The 19571-nt window shown below is 38.2% G+C and overlaps 1 protein-coding gene across 2 annotated transcripts in view; it reads right to left on the bottom strand.

The window, feature by feature from the left end:
• The window catches only part of Sgpl1 (sphingosine-1-phosphate lyase 1), a 52217-nt gene that overhangs the window by 23947 nt on the left and 8699 nt on the right, over positions 1–19571 (bottom strand). For both annotated transcript variants that reach the window (XM_077105423.1, XM_077105422.1), the window contains exons 3-4: positions 7362–7527; positions 1050–1117 (exon numbers count right to left, since the gene is read on the bottom strand). In XM_077105423.1, coding sequence (XP_076961538.1) covers positions 1050–1117; positions 7362–7527 — 234 coding nt within the window. The remainder of the gene's footprint in view (positions 1–1049; positions 1118–7361; positions 7528–19571) is intronic.

Raw genomic sequence — 19571 nt, 5'->3', positions numbered from 1 at the left:
GGTACAGCAGGATATGATAATAGCAAGGCCTCAACTGCCTTCCTTAGAGCTTGCAAGAGGCCTGCCCTGTTTTATCTTTGCCTGTGATAAGGAGTCTGAGGACACCAAGGAACATATCTTATCCCAGTGTGGGTGAGGATAGAGAGGACACAGTGGAGAGGGCAAACAGGTTCAAAGAGCAAGAGAATGGCTGTTATCTCTTGACATTTCTAAACCTGGGATAAGCAAACTGCATCCAGAGGCCAAAGCTGGCTTGTTTTTGTGAACAGTGTTCCCAAAACACAACCAGACTCATTCCTTAACCTGTGTCCTCCTGCTGCAACACAGTATGGCCTGCAGAGTCTAAAATGCTTCCTAGGTAGGCCTTTATAGAAGTGTGCCAATCCCAAACTAACCCCTGGATAAATGTCCAACTCAGCCCTGCCAAATGATGTTCTAAAGCTCAGTAACACTTCAGGGTTTCTATTTTCAAATTCTTCTGAAACAAGCCTCTCATCATCCCTCCTATAGCCAAATATGTTGGAGAAAGGGTTAAGTCAAGGTTTCTCAACCTTGACCCCTTTTGATTTTTTTTTTTTTTCCCACTAGAGATTAAACTCAGGCTCTCTTGTAGGCAAGTGTTCTACTCCTGATCTGTATCCTCATGATCTATACACTAGCCCTTTTTAAACTTTTGTTTAGAGATTAGAGTCTCACTAAGTTGGCCAGGATAACCTTGAATTTGAGACTCTTCTGCCTCAACCTCCTGAGCAGCTAGATTACAAGCATGTGCCACCACCTGACATCCCTTTTGACATCTGGAGCCAGAGAATCTCTGCTGTGGTGTGTCCTGTACACTGCAGGATATGTCACAGCACACCTGGCCTCTATCCACTAGATCAATACCATGCCACAAAGTTGTGACAATCTAAAACTGTCTCCAGATATTGCCACCAAATCTTTCCTGGAGATAAGCAACAAAATCCCCCCTCCACCTTAAGAATCTAACAAAAACAGAAAGAAGTATGATTATTGAGGGGTGAGAAAAGACCTAAGGAAAGTTCACTTACCTTGCGACCAATAAATGGCATCTTCCTGGTAAGTTTAAAAAATTTCTTCTTGAGGCGTGACCATAAACCTAAAGAAGAAAATTAGTCAAATAAATTTTCATAGATATGACCTGCTAGTCCAAGAGAGCAATTATTCAATGTGTCTCTCACAACCTCACCTGCCTTTGAATTATGGAATTATTTTATTACCAAAAAAAAAAAAACTTTTAAATTCAGTTTTACATAGGCGAAAATTTAAACATACTTACAATGACAGTTTTTCTCTTGTATTTCTCTTCCAGGCCTCATCTTGCCCTCAAGTAAACACTTCTATTAGTTTCCAGCCTACGTTCCAATGGTTTCTTTACACATATGAAGTAAAAGCAAAGGTACATTCCTAGCCAGTATGGTGGTGCACTCCTGTAATCCAAGCTAGTCAGGAAGGCTAAGGCAGGAGAATCACAAGTTCCAGGCTAGTCTGAGCAATTTAGCAAGACCCTGTCTCAAAAAAAAAGAAAGAAAGGGCTGGGGGCATAGCCCAGTGGGGTGCCGGCCTAGTATGCATGAGGCATTGGACTCAACTCCCAGTACCAGAAAAAAAAGGCATCTTCTTATCTGTTGCCCTTATTATACAAAAGGTAACTGTCCACCACCATGTGAGACTGTTTTTCCACTCAGAAATATCTTAAAGACTGTATTTCCTCCATGAATGTGGTAGCACATGTCAGTCATCCCAGCTACATGGGAGGCTGAGGCAGGAAGAGCACCAGTTCAAGGCTAGTATTGGCAAGAGAGAACCTGTCTCAAAAAATAAAAAGGACTGGGGACATAGCTCAGTGGAACAGTACCTCTGGGTTTAATCCCTAGTACTGCAATGAAAAAAAGAAAGACAAAAGATCAGTGCTACCTCACTCCTTCATTTTTATAACTGCAAATTATCCCACCATATGAATGTACCATGATCTGTTTAACCTTCCCCTGATAGATATATAGATCATTTCTAATAGTACTATTACAAATCAGGCTAAAACAACTAACTTTGAAACATATACCACAGTGCATACATACAAGAATATCTACAGGATAGACTCAGAAGCAGAATTGCTCAGTTAAATGTCAGATGTATTCTTCCCAAAGTTCTTGACTTTCCCAGGGTTTCCACAGATGACCAACAATTCTCTTCCTTTCCCTGAACCAAATGGCTAAGTGTGTTGTGTTTTTGTTTTTGTTTTCTGGATCTATGCTCTAGTCTCTCAACCAACACAGATCCTAGCAACGTTTTTTGGATCTAAAAAGAGCTTGAAAATCATAGAAACCAAAGTCCATAATGTCAGTCAGTATAAAAGATAAATACAGAAATCTGATTTTGTCAATTATAATAATTACAAATACATGGCAAGCGTCTAAATAGACAGATATACCTTCTAATATATTCACATTTGAAAATGTCTCAACTGACTGACAACAATATTCTGAAGTTGGTCTAAAAGGTTTTACACACCATCCAATAGAAAAAAAGGCACCGAAAGGCACCGAAGATCCAGCTTGAGCACTAGCTCAAGGTCACAGATGAGATCAATGACAACAGGGATTTAACTGAAGTCTTCATTTTTTAAGTCCAGGACTTCCAGGAATCTATGCTACTTCAAATGCACAGTAGGAATTTTCTGTTATCCCAAATCAGACTGTAATAATCTAGACCCAGCTGTTATCCAGGCATGAACTTTTCCTGCATTTCTAGGAGACCGGGGCACTCCCACTCGCTCTCTATTCCACTACCATGGAGAGCGACCTCCCTCTTCTCATGTTTTATTACGCGACAGCTTGCAGCTCTGCTAGTTGTTTTGGCTTCTGTTTTTGCTCAGGCCATTCCCTGTCTTTCCACCTCATTCTATCATCAACACTCTGTAGATGCCTGGGACAAAACCAGTCACCAAGGCACAGTCTGAATAGTAAGACAAAGGAACTAAAACCATTAGTTTGTAGTTGCTTTTCTGTGTGAATTTCAGAGCATTTCCTTTCAGTCCTAAGTTCTACACAATGTAATACACAACCGAGGCCGCCTTTATGTAACCACATCCTCTTCTCACTGTGAGCATTTTCTACATTATTAAAAATTCTCCCCAAGCACATTTTAAATATTATCAAATAAGAATAACAACGTGGGATTCTTAAGCTGCTTGTTATTTAACTCTTTTTCTTTCTCAGCCTCCTGAGTTCCTGGAATTACAGGTGGGCACTACTGTACCCAGCTTATTCAACTTTAACGATGTTACTTATAAATATGACTCAGAACTGCTTCTTTAACAGATGAATTAACTAATTAATTAATGAGGTAGAAAATTATCTAAAAATCAGCAGACTGGGCCAGCCTTCCTTAAGTATAGTAATGTGTCCACAGAGGAAAGTAAAAGAATAAACTACTTTTGTGAAAGTTGTAACGGAAAAAAAGGGACAGAGCAAAAGGAATGGATACAGCATAATAATGGAGAAATTTAAAGTGAAATATCATGTGAACTTAATCGATCTCAGAAGTCAAGTCCCTGGAGGTACAGAAAGAAAAGTAAACAAAACTTTTTAGTGGTGGTTACCAAGGATGGTTGGGAAGTGAGATTTGAGGAGATGCTGGTCAAGGGATACAAAATTCTAGTCAGACAGGAGGAATAACTTCAAGAGATTCAATAACAGCACGGTGAGTTCAGTAAATAACAACGTATTATATACTTGAAAATTGTTAGAGAGTAGATTTTAAGTGTTCTCATCACAAAAAAGGCATGGGAGATAAAGTGTATGTTTAATTTGATATAGCCATTCCACAATGTATACATATTTCAAAATATCACTTTGTACATCACAAATACAATTTTTGTCAATTTTTAAAAATATTTTTAAATTTTTTAGTTTTAGATGAACACAATATCTTTGTTTATTTTTATGTGGTGCTGAGGATCAAATCCAGTGCCTCACAAGTGCGAGGCAAGTGCTCTGCCACTAAGCCACAACTTCAGCCCTAATTTTTGTCAATTTTTAAGAAAGAATTTTAGTAAGAATTTTTTAAGCTAAAATAAGAAGTGCCAATGTAAGAACAACAATGTTTGGCTCTTGACATTTTACAAATTCCTTTCACACAAATGATGCTCATATTACCTGTGACTAATTAGGGCAGGTAATACTATGCCCATTTGATTGTGAGGAAGCCAGGCTAAAGACCCCCCCATAAAACTGGTTTCCATTAATGTGCTATGGACAATCCCACAGTTAGAATCAACACTACAGTATGGAGACATAGCTATGACTGATCAACACAGAGAATTAGGAAGACTGTGCCTTCCAGAATGGCTGACCTCTGCTCAGATTCTTGTTGCTCCCACTTCTTACCTTCACTAGTCTCCAATCTGAGGTTCCAGAACGACTGTCTCCCCCCGCAGAAAGGAATGCAGAGTGTAAAAATCAGCCAAATTTGATATGAGTCCAGATTTTAGACTCCTCTAGTGCAATACACTAAAAAGAACTTGATTGTTTAGCAATAGGTAGCTTATTTCTACCTTATCAAGTGCTAAGGGGGAAATAAAACCCCTCAATTCCATTAAAATTATCCCTAATCTTTGGAGGAAAGATATTATGATCTGCATCTCAAATTCAATGTGGAATTTACAAAATAATAACTGCTTTTTGTGTGTATGTGTAAAGGAGTATAAAACTATCAGTGTTCAACAATTTTTGACATAAAAACTACCTTTTGTATAGGTCAACCTGATTGAAATTAGACATAGAAAAAGATACAAATAGCGGTATCCTTTGGTAGTAAGATTTTAATTTTGTTCCTATGGCTTATTCATATATCCAGATTTCCTACAATAAACATGAACTATTTTTATAAAAAGGAAAATATGTATTATTAAAAATAAAACAGCCAGGTATGGTGACACAAGCTTGTAATCCCACTGGCTTGGGAGGCTGAAGCAGGAGGATCACGAATTCAAAGCCAGCCTCAGCAACTTAGTGAGGTCCTAAGCAATTTAACAAGGACATGTCATAAAATAAAATATAAGAAACACTGAGTATGTGGCTCAGCACAAATGTGTTTAAGCACCTCTGGGTTTAGTCTCTGGTACCAAAACACAAAAACAAATAAAAACAAAACAACTTTGGCTTGGAATTCAGCCCACAAAGATTTAGATGGCACAACTTATTAATATACTGCTGTTAACTTTTCTCATGGAATGCAAGGGCACATTCCCTTTTAAACATGAAAAGGAGGTAAGTAAATACCAGGTGCAGAAGGCTGTTACATGCCTGGTACAGTGAGCTGCAAAACTGGTAATGCAAGCAGATATCTAACTGTAAAAAAATGCAAAGCGTTAGGTAATGCCTATGTTAACTAGCTCAATTTAGCCATTCCACAATGTATACATAGTTCAATACAGCATGTGATACACAATAAATATGATTTTTGTTTGTTAATTAAAACAAATTTACAAAAATTTTTAAAGCATACCTAAGATTAATACTAATTATAGCAAAGAAATATAAAAAGCTCTAAATTTAGTCTGGTTTCATAAATACACTATTTTAAAAGAAAAGTGTACAGAATGATGGTTGCCAGGGGCTAGAGGGAAAGTAATAAGATAATTACTTTTTAAAGTAATAGTTTCAGTTTCGAATGTTAAAAACGTTCTGTAGGGGCTGGGATTGTGGCTCAGTGGTAGAGCATTTGCCTAGCACATGTGAGGCACTGGGTTTGATCCTCAGCACCACAAAAATAAAAAAGGTATTGTGACCATCTACAACTAAAAAAAAATATATTAAAAAAAAGTTCTGTAGTTGGATAGCGGTGGTGGTTACACAACAGTGTGCACATACTCAATGCAACTGAATTTAAAAGTGGTTAAAATGGTAAATTTTATGTTATGTTTATCCCTTTAGAAAGAAAGAACATTTACTGCTACTTCTTGGAGCCCTCTGGAATGGGGCACTTCACCTTGCAGTCACTGACTCAAATCTTTCTGGGAAAGGAAGATGCCTGGATAGACAAACACAGGCAGCATCCACACCAAACCACTGAGCAGATGCAGTAGAAAGGCCAGTCTAATCTGTCAGAATTAATGATAAAATCTTGAAAGGACTGGGAACAGAAACTCAGGACAGGGTTTTTAAAGATAAAATTTTAGGCAAGACAGTCATCTCCCATTTCCACTTTAGTTTTTAAAGCTCAAAAGCAGTGGAACTTGCTCCCTGGTTGTCAGGTTCTGCAATGTTTGTTATTCCCTAACTCTGCAATGCTACACGAATAGCTCAATGGCTATCTGCATGGTAAAGAGAAAAAAACTGGCTTCTAAATTGACTTTCCTGGGGAAGAGAATGAAAAGCAGAAAAATTACAGATAAACAGATGTTATCATGGAGATCAGAATGACAAAAGCATTGCAAACATTTTGAACAAATTGAAATGAATAAGCAATGGTACTGGTTTCTTATACCAAGGGCATTAACTAAGACAACCTCATAAGAATGGGGAAAGGGTGCATGAGAGTGTTCCAGAATCTCCACCACCACATCTAATATTTGGATTTAGGTGTGATCAAATAAAACTTACCCAGCAAAACCTGCAGGGGGGAAAATAATTCACAAGAAGGTTACATGCAATTAGGTTTCTAAGTGGGGAGGAGATAAGTGGGCAGGGTCAAAGCTTACATATTAGGAAGGGTGGAGGATTCACAAGCAGATCACTAAGAGACTTCTTTTCTGCATTCCCTGAGAATAGTATCCTTCTTCCCCATGGTGATCTGGCTCCCTCAGTCACTACCACTGTCCCCTGACATCAGAAGTTCAACTCTAAGAGGAGAGGGACCCTATACTATTTATGCAGATATCCCCAGAGCCTAGTTCAATGACTGGCAGGTAACAGGCACGCAAATGGTAGCTGCATGAGTGCTATTCCACTTTCATTTAATCTTTACTGAAAAGGATGGTCCTAAATGAAAGCGATAAATTTCTGCTCTGGGAACTCCAGGTGACACAATTATGTTCTAGGTCCTGAAGAAGGCTAATGCCACACTGAGACATCTGTGGATCCTTACAATGACTAATTTTCTGAGGAGTTTTTATATAAGGTACAAATGCAAAAAAATCAATATAAACAGTAATGGTTACCCAAAAATCCTATTTGGTTTCCTTTACCAACCAGGAAACAACCTATCACTCTCCATTTAAAAATAAATAAATAAAAACTGGAACTGAACCCAAAGTCAAGAAATTAGTCCAAACCCATCAGCCATGACTTCCACAGCTAATGACACTCCACTATGCCTTTAAGAAGGAACAGTATACTCACTCTCTGGCTGGAAGATAAACTCGTACACCCAGACTATCAACAGGGTCCATGCGACACTCCATGCAATTAGCTGCCAGGGCTCATATTTGGTGCAATGCCCATTTACATAATTCTTGGCTTTTGTGGAGTATACTTCCAAAATCTCGAAGTAGGGCTCAAAGGCCTTCTAGAAATACAAGAGAAAGAAAAAAAGAAAAAGAAACATTACATTCAAAGTCAGAAAAGAAGCCTGTTCTTATTTTGTTCCTCAGCTCTCCTTTTTCAAGGGCAAGGCCATTCATGATGCAGCCCTACCTCAGCAATAATCTTATCATCTTCTACAGCCCTGAAAACTTCTGAACCACTCATTCCAGTGTAACACTGCCACTTGTGAGCCCTGTGGACTTTGACATAATTTTTGATCTTCTGCTTATTTTGCAAAATAAGAGGGCTAAATTTGATCATCATATGAGTTCTAAAGCTTTTATACAACTGCCAATATTCTCTGCCCCCCCCACCCTTTTCTTGGACAGTACTGGGGATTAAATCCAGGTCAATCTCTAGCCCTATTAATTAATTAGTTAATTTTTGAGACAGGCTCTCACTAAGTTGCCCAGGCTGGCCTAAAACTTGTGATTCCCAAGGCTTCTGAGTAGCTCAGATTATAGGTGTGTGCCACCATCCTCAATAAAAATGTCATTTCTCTTCTTCTCTACTTTATTTGAATCTTTACCTTCTCTAACCCAACAGTCAGCAGACTAGTTCTGTAAAGGGCCAGACATAGCAAATCAATCATTCTGTTATAAATATTCTGCTGCTGCTGCAGTGCAAGCAGTCATAGATGGTATGCGAACAAACGAATGCGGCTGTGTTTCTACAGAATTTAATAATGCACACTAAAATCTCAACTTCATATTAATTTTCTCACATCAAAATCTTTTTCCTCCCAACAATTTAAAAAGTGTAAGAATTACTTAGTTCATGGCCTAGATTTAGCCTGTAGGCTACAGATTGCTAATCCCTGTTGTAAGGATCTACTTGAGTTGTAAAATTCTACATCAGGTTCCATATTTTATCATCATTTGTATCCCTCACAATGTATTCCTGTCATAAATAAGAAGAAAACACTGTCATCTGTAAACTTACCAGAATATTTTTTGTGAGAATTCATCTCTCCCTTTAAATTCAAGTATTCACTTGTGATAAGCTCCATATAGAACTGATCCCAACCTGCCTTGCAGTCTACTCATCTATTTCTTATCTCGCTGGCTACAAGGTTAGGGCCTTGAAGGAAGACTAGCTCTTTTCTTATTTACAACCCCCATAGTGCCCTGCAAAAATAAGTTCATCTGATAGCTTCTTATTCACTCACTTATTCAGCATTTTGAAGGCACAAAGCTGGAGAAGCTTTGGGTAAACAGCATAGCTCCTGGTCCTTACTGAGATTACAACCTAGCAGGAAAGGCATCTGTGTGTTGCTGTATACTTGGTGCGTGCATACCTACACAGGCTCTCTCTCGCGCGCGCACACACACACACACACACAACTAAAACTCTTCAGAGGAAAAACCATAGAAGGACATAGGTAAGTTCTAAGAGATCACTGAGGAAGCCCTACCTCACTCTACTTGAGATAATGACAATCAGGATAAAACCTCAGCTAGTTAAAAAGGTAAAAGAAAATTCTCTAGGCAGAAAAGTTAAAAAAAAAAAAAAGTCATACCAGAAGAGAAAAGAACAGCTGCAAAAGCATAAAAGAAAACTGGGAATGGCAGAGGTTCCATGTGGTAAAAATAAAGCTAGAGGACCGTAGGGACCACATCTGTCTTACCAGTACTCAAGCCCCAACATACAGCACAGTGCCCAGCACACAACTTGTACTGAATAAAACTTGGACAATGTGGGCAGGGCCAAGTAAACTAATAAACTCATTAGTCAGAGTACTAAGGCCAGAAGAAAGACAGTAGGCCTATATTTAAAATGGGCTTGGAGCTGGGCATGGTAGTGCACACCTGTAATCCCAGTGGCTCGGGAGGCTGAGGCAGAAGAATCATGAGTTCAAAGCCAGCCTCAGCAAAAGCGAGGCGCTAAGCAACTCAATGAGACCCTGTCTCTAAATAAAATACAAAATAGGGCTGGGGATTTGATTCAGTGATGGAATGCCCCTGAGTTCAATCCCCAGTTAAAAAAAAAAAAAAAAAAAAATGGGTGTGGGCAGGGGTTTCTATACTCAGATTAGATTAAGTGGACTTTAAGTCAAAGTTAATCAGAAGGGACAAAGAAAGCCATTTCATACTGCTTAAGGGAATTATACCCAACAAGACATGACAATCACAAATATTTATGCCCCAAACAATGGAGCATTTATGTACATCAAACAAATCCTTCTCAATTTCAAGAATCAAATAGACCACAACACAATAATCCTGGATGACTTTAACATGCCTTTGTCACTATTGGATAGATGCTCCAAACAAAAACTAAATAAAGAAGCTACAGAAGTAAAAAATACAATTGGTAATTTAGACTAACAGACACATATAGAATATTTCATCCATCAATGACTGAATACACTTTGTTCTCAGCACATGGATTCTTCTCTAATATAGAACATATTATGTAAGCTATCACATATGTTGGTATACAATATTAATATTACCTTAATATATTTTTAGCATCTGTAGGGTTACTCTGATAGCTCCCTTTCTACTGATATTGATTTTTGTATTCTTGCTTTTTTCTTGATTAGACTTGATTGATTTTTATCAAATTTTACCTGCATTATTTCTTCTCTTTTTCATATATTTCTGCTTCTATCCATATGTACTGCTATAAGATCATGAAAGCTTAGAGAGGCCAGGTGCTTAACAGGTGCTTCTTGAAAAATTTACACCTGCCATCGACCAAATGTTTATGTTCCCCCAAAATTCCACCTTGAAACCTACTGCTCTAATGCTGGTGGTGTAAGAAGTGGAAGCTTTTGGGAAATGATTGGGTCAGGAAGACAGAGGCTCTCATCATAGGAGCAGTGCTCTTATACAAGAGAGCCCAAAGAGCTAAGTCATCCCTTTTACCAGGTGAAGGCACAGAAAGAAGACAGTTTCTATGAAGCATTTGTATGAACTTACTTCTATGAGAGAGATCTTTTAGCCCCTCATCAGACCCCCAATCTGCTGTTGCTTTGATCTTATATATTCAAGCCCTCAGAACTATAAGAAATTATTTTTTGTTGTTTATAAGCCACTCAGTTTATGGCATTTTGTTATCACAGCCCAAATGGACTAGGACAATACTCTTAGTAATTAGAATGTGGTACAGACAATTACTGCAAGTACTGAGTTCCCTCGAGGGCCAACCATGGAAACAACCAAATCTGCAATGTCCACCCCCCACAGTTCTTGGTGGCCATCCCCTAGAGCCCACTGTTGCTATCAATACCCTCAATCCTACAAAGCAGTGGCAGTACCATTCAGAATCTTGGAAAGACCACAGAGTCTGTCATCAAAGGTATGCCCTATGAAGAACTGCTTAGTAGGGTAAAGCTGTTACCAAACCCAAAGGGTTAAGAGTGGGGATGTGGTTCAATGGTATAGCACTTGCCCAGCATGTGTAAATCCCTGGGTGTGATCCCCAGCATATCTCCACCCACCCACACACACACACACACACATAGGAAGTGTGCATAATAATGAATACAATGATGCAAAGATGAAAGAATAATCAGATCAGCTTTTCTTTTGCAGATACTAACTTCTAATTTGCTCAGAAATTAGAGATTACCAGTGTCAAAAAATGACTGTAATCAATTCTTCCTAGCACAAAACTGAAAAATAACAGAACCTATATTAGGGAGAAAGCAAAGAACAACAAATGCAATCTAATTTTTTAAATGTTTTTAAATTAAAATATGAAGACATGCCTCATTAACATTTATATAATTAAATTCAGTGAAAATATATTTTATTGTTAATAGGTTTGATTCTTAAGAGGATAATGGGAATCCCTGAATTCAAAAGGGATACTTTAAGAGGAGATAATCTCTAAATTCTCTAATTCTGAAGACAGAATGACGTCGTAACTGGATGGGTCTTGACAACTTTTTGAGTAGGTGACTAGCTAGCTGGTCATAGAAATTACATCTCCTGGCATCATTCTAAGGTCCTTCTAGGTTACTACAAACAATCTAGATTCAGTCCCCAGTGGAGAAGCACCTCATAGCACTGAGAGCTCACTGAATTATTGGGCTCTGTGGGGTAACGCATCCTATCTTGAAAAAAAGGACAAGGTAGTTCCTTTGGGCCTTGAAAACAGCACAAACCTCAGGTTGGATCCTGATGCAATACCCCAGCCCCTGGGAAGCATCAGATTTAGGAGCTAAAAGAGAGCATTAGAGATCAAGTTCAGTATTCCCACTTCACAGGCTGAGGCCCGAAGAGAAATGGGTGGCTGACCTTGCACAGACAGGCTCATGCTGGGTGAAACCTAGGAACCCAAGCCCCTTGACTCAGTAATCAGCACTCTTTCAACCCATAATTCAGAGTCCCTGGGCAGAGGATCCCTTAACACATTTCAGTCCAGTGACAGCCCAAGAGTTTTCCTGTTATGATTCATATTCTGGGCAGAATCTATCCTGGATATATGGTGTAGCTAGGGGTTGGGGTTGTGGCTCAGCGGTAGAGCCTAGCATATTCAAAGACCTGGGTTCGATCCTCAGTACCACATAAATAAATAAATGTATAAAAAAAATTGTGTAGCTAGGTTACAACTACAGATTAACATTTAGAGGGAGCTGGCATGAGAATTTAATATAATCACTATTTCTCATAACAGCAATTTCAGTGTTGATTTTTACACAGTACAAAACTACAGTTTGTACAGTCAAAAGCAAAATGCACATAAGCCAGCTTCCTTGGGCTCCTAAAATAACAGGTACCTTTCAAATGTGCTTGACCCAATGCAGATTGCTGACCACCACAGAGAATTGGGGCAGAGAGTCCCAAGAAAGTTTGTCACTTACTCAAGGAGACACTCAAAACAGTAAAGTCTAATGTTATTGATCTCTGCAGATTAACTATAAAACTTGGGCTCTGGGAAAGTTCCTTCCCTATTCACACCATGTTAGTCTTCTTTGAATATCTGATATGCTAAATACCTAAAATGCCTCAATTCAGGTTATTTCTGAGGAGCTAAACAGGGGCAAACTACATTAGCCTATTGGATCGTGGGTTAATCTGACCTAGAGGCAAAGCATTCAATCCCAGTGAGGGAGAATAAGTAAAAAATTTCAACACATGACTTCTCTTATGTTATTGGATGCTGATAAGAATGCAAATAAGAGGGAGTATATAGGGGCTGTGTTTGTGGCTCAATGGTAGAGCACTTGCCTAGCACAGATGAGGCATGGGTTCGATCCTCGGCACCACGTTAAAAAAGAAGAACATGAGATAAAGGTATTGTATCATCTATAACTAAAAATATATTTTTTAAAAAAGAAAGTATATAGGTCTCATAACCCCTGCACCTCCTAAAACAACATCTTCAACACAGCAGGAGCTCAACATTTGTTTGATTAAAATAAAATAATTACAATGGCACACTGATTTTTGACAGCTTTGTTTTGTTAATATCCCAGGAAGTCTCTGCCTCCCCCTCTCCCACATCTCTCTTATTTAAGCTGTGTAGATAGTAGTAGTGGGTTGAATCTGAAGAGAAAAGCTGGTTATTTGTAACCACGCTGCATACATAGGCACTATTCTGACAAGCCACACCACAGGCTATCAGAGGTGATATGTACTTCATAGACAAGGGCACTGAGTCCAAAGGTCACACAGCTCAAAATGCCATAGAAAGGACTCAAACCTCCTGGTTCAAAAGTATATTATTTTTTCCACATTTTCCATTCTGCAGTTTTCCAGAAACAAACTATTTGTGGTACGAATCAGAAGACCAATAGGTTCAAAACTAACAATTCTCTAAGTCCATTCATCTAGTTTACTCCAAGAGTCAAATTAAGAGCCCAGGGCTTCACTACTCTCAAGAAAGCCAACACTGCCAGATGATGAGGTGTCCACAAAGGCTGGACTCTTCTGGGATGTGGGCAGCTACTGAATGGCCTTCTCAAACTACAAGCTTCATTCTGCCAGACTTTCACCACTCACACTACTCATCTGCTCCCAAAAGAAAGACTGAAAGAAAGAAAGTTAGAAAGTTCTTTGGAAAGTACTTTGGAAGAGTTGTCTTCAAAAATCACAAAATGAGCTGAGCATGGCAACACATGCCTGTAAGGATTTTAAGTCTGAGACCAGCCTAGACAACTCAGGGAGACCCTGACTCAAGATAAATATTTTAAAAGTGTTAGTGATATACATCAGGGATACAGAACTTGCCTGGCATGCAAAAGGTGTTGGGTTCAAATCACCAGTATCTCACACACACACACACAAAAAAAGGTTAGATTCTGATATGGGATCTGACTCTAGTTTGAGCCCAGGGAAGGCATATTTTGTTATTAGTGCTTAAACCCAGGGGCACTCTATCACTGAGCCACATCCTCAGCCCTTTTAATCTTTATTTTAAGACTGGGTCTTGCTAAGTTGCTGAGGATAGCCTCAAACGTGATCCTCCTGCCTCAGCCTCCAGAGTCTGTGGATTTAGAGGTGTACACTACCACAGGCTGGCCAGAATATAACTTCTTATTCAACACTTTCCTTAAACCAGGTGCATCAACATCATCCAAGGAGCTTAATGAACCTTCCAGAGGTTCTTTAAAAGTGCAGTATGGAGCCCAGAAATGTGTCTTTTGAAAAACCTCCCCCAGGTGTTTCTGACAGGCATTCCATGATTTACTAATGTTCCCATCTCTTTCTTTTATAAAAGAATCATCCAACAGCTAACTTAACATAATACTTAGACACAATCATCAAAGTTAGTGACTACCCAGATCTCCAAGGGGGAAACAGATACCCACTAAGCTTTCTTGCCAACTGTCTAAGTTAGAGACTAGCCACATCAATCCACTAGATCAACTAATTATTCCTGGCTAATATTTATTCTTTGGCCAGACACTAATGAAAATCAAAATCTTCCACCCTGCAATCCTTCCACTTTCTTCACCTCTAACACAAATGCAGTTCTTCCAGAAAGCAGAAATCTGAGCTTTAAAGCAAGAATGGGCTGTTGAGGAAAGGAAAAACCTGTTTTCACCCACTGCCTTAGTCCTAAGATCAAATGGTCTAAGCACCAAACCTCAGTTTAGAGGGTGAAGTTAAAATATAAAATAAACCCAAAGAGTTAGTATATTTATCCTTACTGTACTTATGTTCTAAAAATACACAAAGCAAAGGTAACTCCACATGGTTGTCTTTCATGTGACATTCTGCAGAACTTCAAGTGCAAAGCAAACAGGTAAGAAAACACTATTGTCTTTAGAGCTTCAAAAGGCATTAGAGTTTATCAGCAAAACAGATCACAAGCCCAAAGGGAAAACTCCCTTGGGTCATTAAAGAAGTGAGAACTGAGCAACAAAACTAAACATCATTCCAAGTAACCAGTAGTTACTGCAGATAAAGGAAAGGAAAATGTACACACACACACACACACACACACACACACACACACACGTAATTTTTCTTTTTTTTTTTCCTTTTGAGACAGAGTCTTGTTATGTTGCCCAGGTTGGTTTCTAACTCCTGGGCTCAAGCAATCTGCCTGCCTCAGCCTCCCAAGTAACCACAAGCACAGGGGCACCATCACGCTTGGTATGATTCAGAAATGTTTGGAGTGACTGAATCATCGCTTCTTAGGCAACCAACAGCAAAACCACATACTTCCCCTAAGATTCTACTATGTGAGTCAAGATGTCAGTAACTGAGCAGTTTATCTTGAAAAGTTTAACAATCCACAGGTTCCCTTCTAGCCATACTTTGTCAGGGTCAGATATGCACACTCAGTACTATTCAACAAGCACTTCCAAAATTAACAGCTCTACACTTAATACTGGAATAATCAGGAAAGCACCTTTCCATATGAGATACAAAATAATCCTGGCTACAGAAAGGAGACAGAATACAATGTGCCCACGTCATCAGGAGGGCACTCAGAGAAAACCAATGTGACTAAGCTTATAAAACCTAATGGGCGAAACACTGCTTTAAGGTCACTTTATTTATTTTACTTGTTATCAGGACAAAAAATGAAGTAAAGACATAGGATGATTATGTCAAGTTAAATTCTTAAAACCTCTCTTCTAAAATACATCATGTAGCTCAGTGGTACACAGTACTCCAAGGAACTTAAATGAGGAGAGAAGAGTAAAATGCATAAAATTAAGTTCCATAAGCAGATCATGCCAAGCAATACAGAGGAAAGGAGTGATTATGGGCTTTTTAGGTAAATACACTCTTGGCCTAAGGCAACTAGGTAGGACAAAGGAAAAAACTCATTCAAGCTTGCACATGATGTCCTATTAAATTTGCTATGAACTCTCAGAGTCTATTAAAATATACAGCTAAGTGACTTACTGTGCATATGCACAGAGGCTATCTTTCAAAGTACAAAAGAAGTGTATTGACTTTTGAAGACTAGAAAAGGGAATTTCTTGGATAATAAGATCTATTGAAATAAGCCCATGTTCTTCACCCAGAACAGCCTTAATTTCTCTGAACACATCAACAGCTAGGGAAGAAGAGAGCTGAGTTTCTCCCTCCATTTACCTGTCTTACTAACAGGATTATCTACCTTTGTCATGGAGTTAAGAAACACAGATTTTTCAAATTTTTAACTATTTGTAAAAATACCATCCCTTTGAAAGTCATGCTGCTATCAGAGATGAGAATACTAAACATCTGAACAACCTAAGTAAGTTGCTAAGGCTACTTCTCTAGAGATTTGTGAAATGCAAATTTGTTATAAAGAATAAAACAGGTATCTATCTGCGGGTCTCCAACTGACCCTCAGCCTATATAAATTGCCTTTGAAAAGTCTGCCTTCCAAGTCCAGTCTCCAAAGAGCCACTTTTAAAGACTGACAGCAATACAAATTACCTTTCATCTATAAACCAGTGAACTGTGCCAGGTCCTGTAAGGTTCAGCTGACTTCCCTCTCCACTGTGGAAACTAGTTCTGCCTCCATTTGCACATTCATTTCAATATTACTGGCCTTTGAACTAGTTAAAACAACTGCCTGATTTCCTCATTCTGAGTAAAATCTTCTTTTTAAAAATAAGACTTTTTGAACAATTTTAGGTTCACAGAAAAACTGATAGAAAGGTACAGAAAATCCTCATATAATCCCTGTGGCACTCGTGTATAAATAAAAAATAACATGTATAAACAACCTTTAAAATAAAATCCTCAACTTGTTCATTTTATATCTATATGAAGGTCATGATTTTACTTGATGAACATTATCTTTTAACAAAAGCTAGAGATCTTTATAATTCTTCCAATCTCAACCCCTCCCCAGAAATTATTAGAAACATAAAAGCTTATATAAATAATTTTAAAAGAGTTAAGGACATCCTGAAGGCCAATCATTGGGGTCCCTCCCTAATTAACAATGCATGGCCTTAGTGTTATAAAAGGCCCTATTATAATTAAAGTAAGCCCAAGATTCCTATGTCTTTGGTAGGTGAGAATTTTAGAAACACTATTGTATATAGCCACTATTTAAAATTCTCCAGGAAAAGCCCTACAGCTGAAATAAAAAGGAAAGCCATTCTGACCCATACTAAACATGGATGAAACTTGAAAACACTGTAATAAATGAAAACAGTCAATCCCAAAAGATCATATCATGAGAAACTACATATACGAAATTCAATGAAACTTTTTTTAATATAAAATGTCCTGAACAAGCAAATCAGCAGACAGAAGTAGACTGGTAGTTTCCTAGAAATAGAGGAAAATAAGGAAATGACTGCAGAATACAAGGTTTCTTTGGAAAGTGTTCTAAAATTGACTGTGGTGATGGCTGCACAAATCTCTGAATATACAAAACATTCACTGAGCTGTACAATTAAAAAGCACCATGACCCAGCAATGCCATCTGTGATCACTGGATGTTCTCTCAGCTAAGACTAGCTCCCTAGGATTCTTTGGATTCACGAGCTTTCTTTAAGAAAGAAAAGGTGGGGGGGACTCTTCTGAAAAGTTTCCAAATGAGCCAAAGACAGCAGAAACTGCAATTCCAGAATTGAGAGTACAATTCTGAACTCCAAATAAGATCAAACATAAGTTTCTAAGCAACTTAGACATTTGCAGAACAGGCTGGATGTGGTGGCACACGGCTGCAATGCCAGCAGCTTGGGAGGCTGAGACAGGAAGATGGCAAGTTCAAAGCCAGTCTTAGCAACTTAGCAAAGCCCTAAGCAACTTAGCAAGACTCCATCTCAAAATAAAAAATAAAAAAACAGGTTGCGCATCTGTTGGGTTCAATCCCTGGTACTGAAAAAGAGGAAAAAAAAAAGGAGAAAAATAAATTTGTAGAACAATTATGTATAAAACTAGACAAAGAAAGCCATTACTGTCTAAAAGCATATTTTTAAGAACTTAGAAACATAATTACTGTTAAAATGATGAAACTTTGTAAAACCATTGTTTTTCTTTGGCAATTCCTGAGTACACACTACAGCAACTCCCTAGGACATGTGAGAAAGACAGTCACCTTAGAGTCCTCCCAGAACTGACTTCTCATCACTTCTATGACTCTGAAAGACACGTTGATGTGTTCTGCAGAAAGGCAGCTATGTGGCCCTAGAAAGTCACCACTGGTAATCAAAAGCTCCAACTTTAGCAATCACTAAGAAGCTGTGAGACTTTGTCACATTACTGAACTTCTGTGTGACTGAAATTTGCTCATAGCAAAAATAAAAAATTCAAAGGGGAAAAAAAACACCACCATCTACTCCTCGGGTTGTTATAAATATTAAATGAGGTAAGAAAATGACTGCAGATAATAAATATTTAATAAATATTGATAAGCCTGAATTCTCTGACGGTAAACATTTTCCTTTCCTCTTAGCAATCAGCTAGGATAAGCAACCTTTGCTGAGTTCAAGCAAAATAACAAAGAAGCCAGAGAGGCTCTCAACAGGTCAACTCCCACACCTCTTATATTTTATTGCAGATGGTGGTAATAAAATGCATTTTAGTGAGGAGCTGCGCCTCAGTTTGGTAAGAATTATGTTGAGTCAACAACCCACTAAATCAGTCAGAAGGCTGCAAGTGCCCTCTTACCTACCAAAAAAATAGAATTAAATCACTTACCCACTATGTTTGCAAATCATAAACTTGTATATTTTCAGTCATTCAAACAGAAGCTATTAACTGTTACATCATGATTCTTGGAAAATAATCTGAAGAAAATGCTTTTCAAAATGGACTGAGTGATACACCCCAAGTTTTCTTCCACCCTGAACAAACTCACACACACACACACACACACACACACACAAACACACACATTTTTAAAAATAAAAAAAATTAAAACTAGACAAGGAACAAGTCCTCCACAGCATCCTCATATCTGCCCTGGACTGCCTTCTCTTAAGAGTTAGAAAACTTGTTTTCTATTTGCCTCAAATGTCTCAAAGACTAGATACCATTAAGACTGGAATTCAGAAACTAAATCTATTCGATTTTAGAACCATCTGCCAAAATGCAGTTCAAAACAGCACATTTAAATACTTTAGAAGAAGCATCCAGATACCATGGGCTCCCCAATACTGAGCACAGAGCGTAAATAAACCACAAGAGCTACTTCAACTCTAAAATGTTCCAGAGGATTATGATTTTAGCCATGAAATTAACTATTAAAAATGGTTTTTTACAACTCTAAATTTGACCTTTAACAGGACCCTTTAAATAATAAAAATCAAAGCTTTTTTGTTCCCATCAAATGTTATTAATATTTATAGATATTATAAATATTATAACATAGGCTCTACTCAAAAGGAAGGGCATCTCACATTTACAAAGTACCTAAGTTCCTTAGGAAGGGTTTTGGTGCTCTCTTCAAGTGTTTACTTGCAGATGACAGAAATTAACATTTGTTGCCCAAAGCTAAATCTAAAAGTTCTATATTAAGAAAACCCAATAGGTATGAAAAGTGGGACAACCACTTTGGAAACCTGTTTGGCATAACACACTATGATACAGGAAGTGTACTTATGTATTTATGTTTTAGGGTTACAAAAAGCAAGTTCAAGAATGTAACAGTAACATTCATAATAAC

This window comes from Callospermophilus lateralis, chromosome 15 (genome assembly GCF_048772815.1).
Source record: "Callospermophilus lateralis isolate mCalLat2 chromosome 15, mCalLat2.hap1, whole genome shotgun sequence".
Taxonomy (NCBI): domain Eukaryota; kingdom Metazoa; phylum Chordata; class Mammalia; order Rodentia; family Sciuridae; genus Callospermophilus; species Callospermophilus lateralis.
The sequence above is the reverse complement of the archived record's forward strand: the minus strand, read 5'-3'. Positions and strand labels throughout refer to the sequence as shown.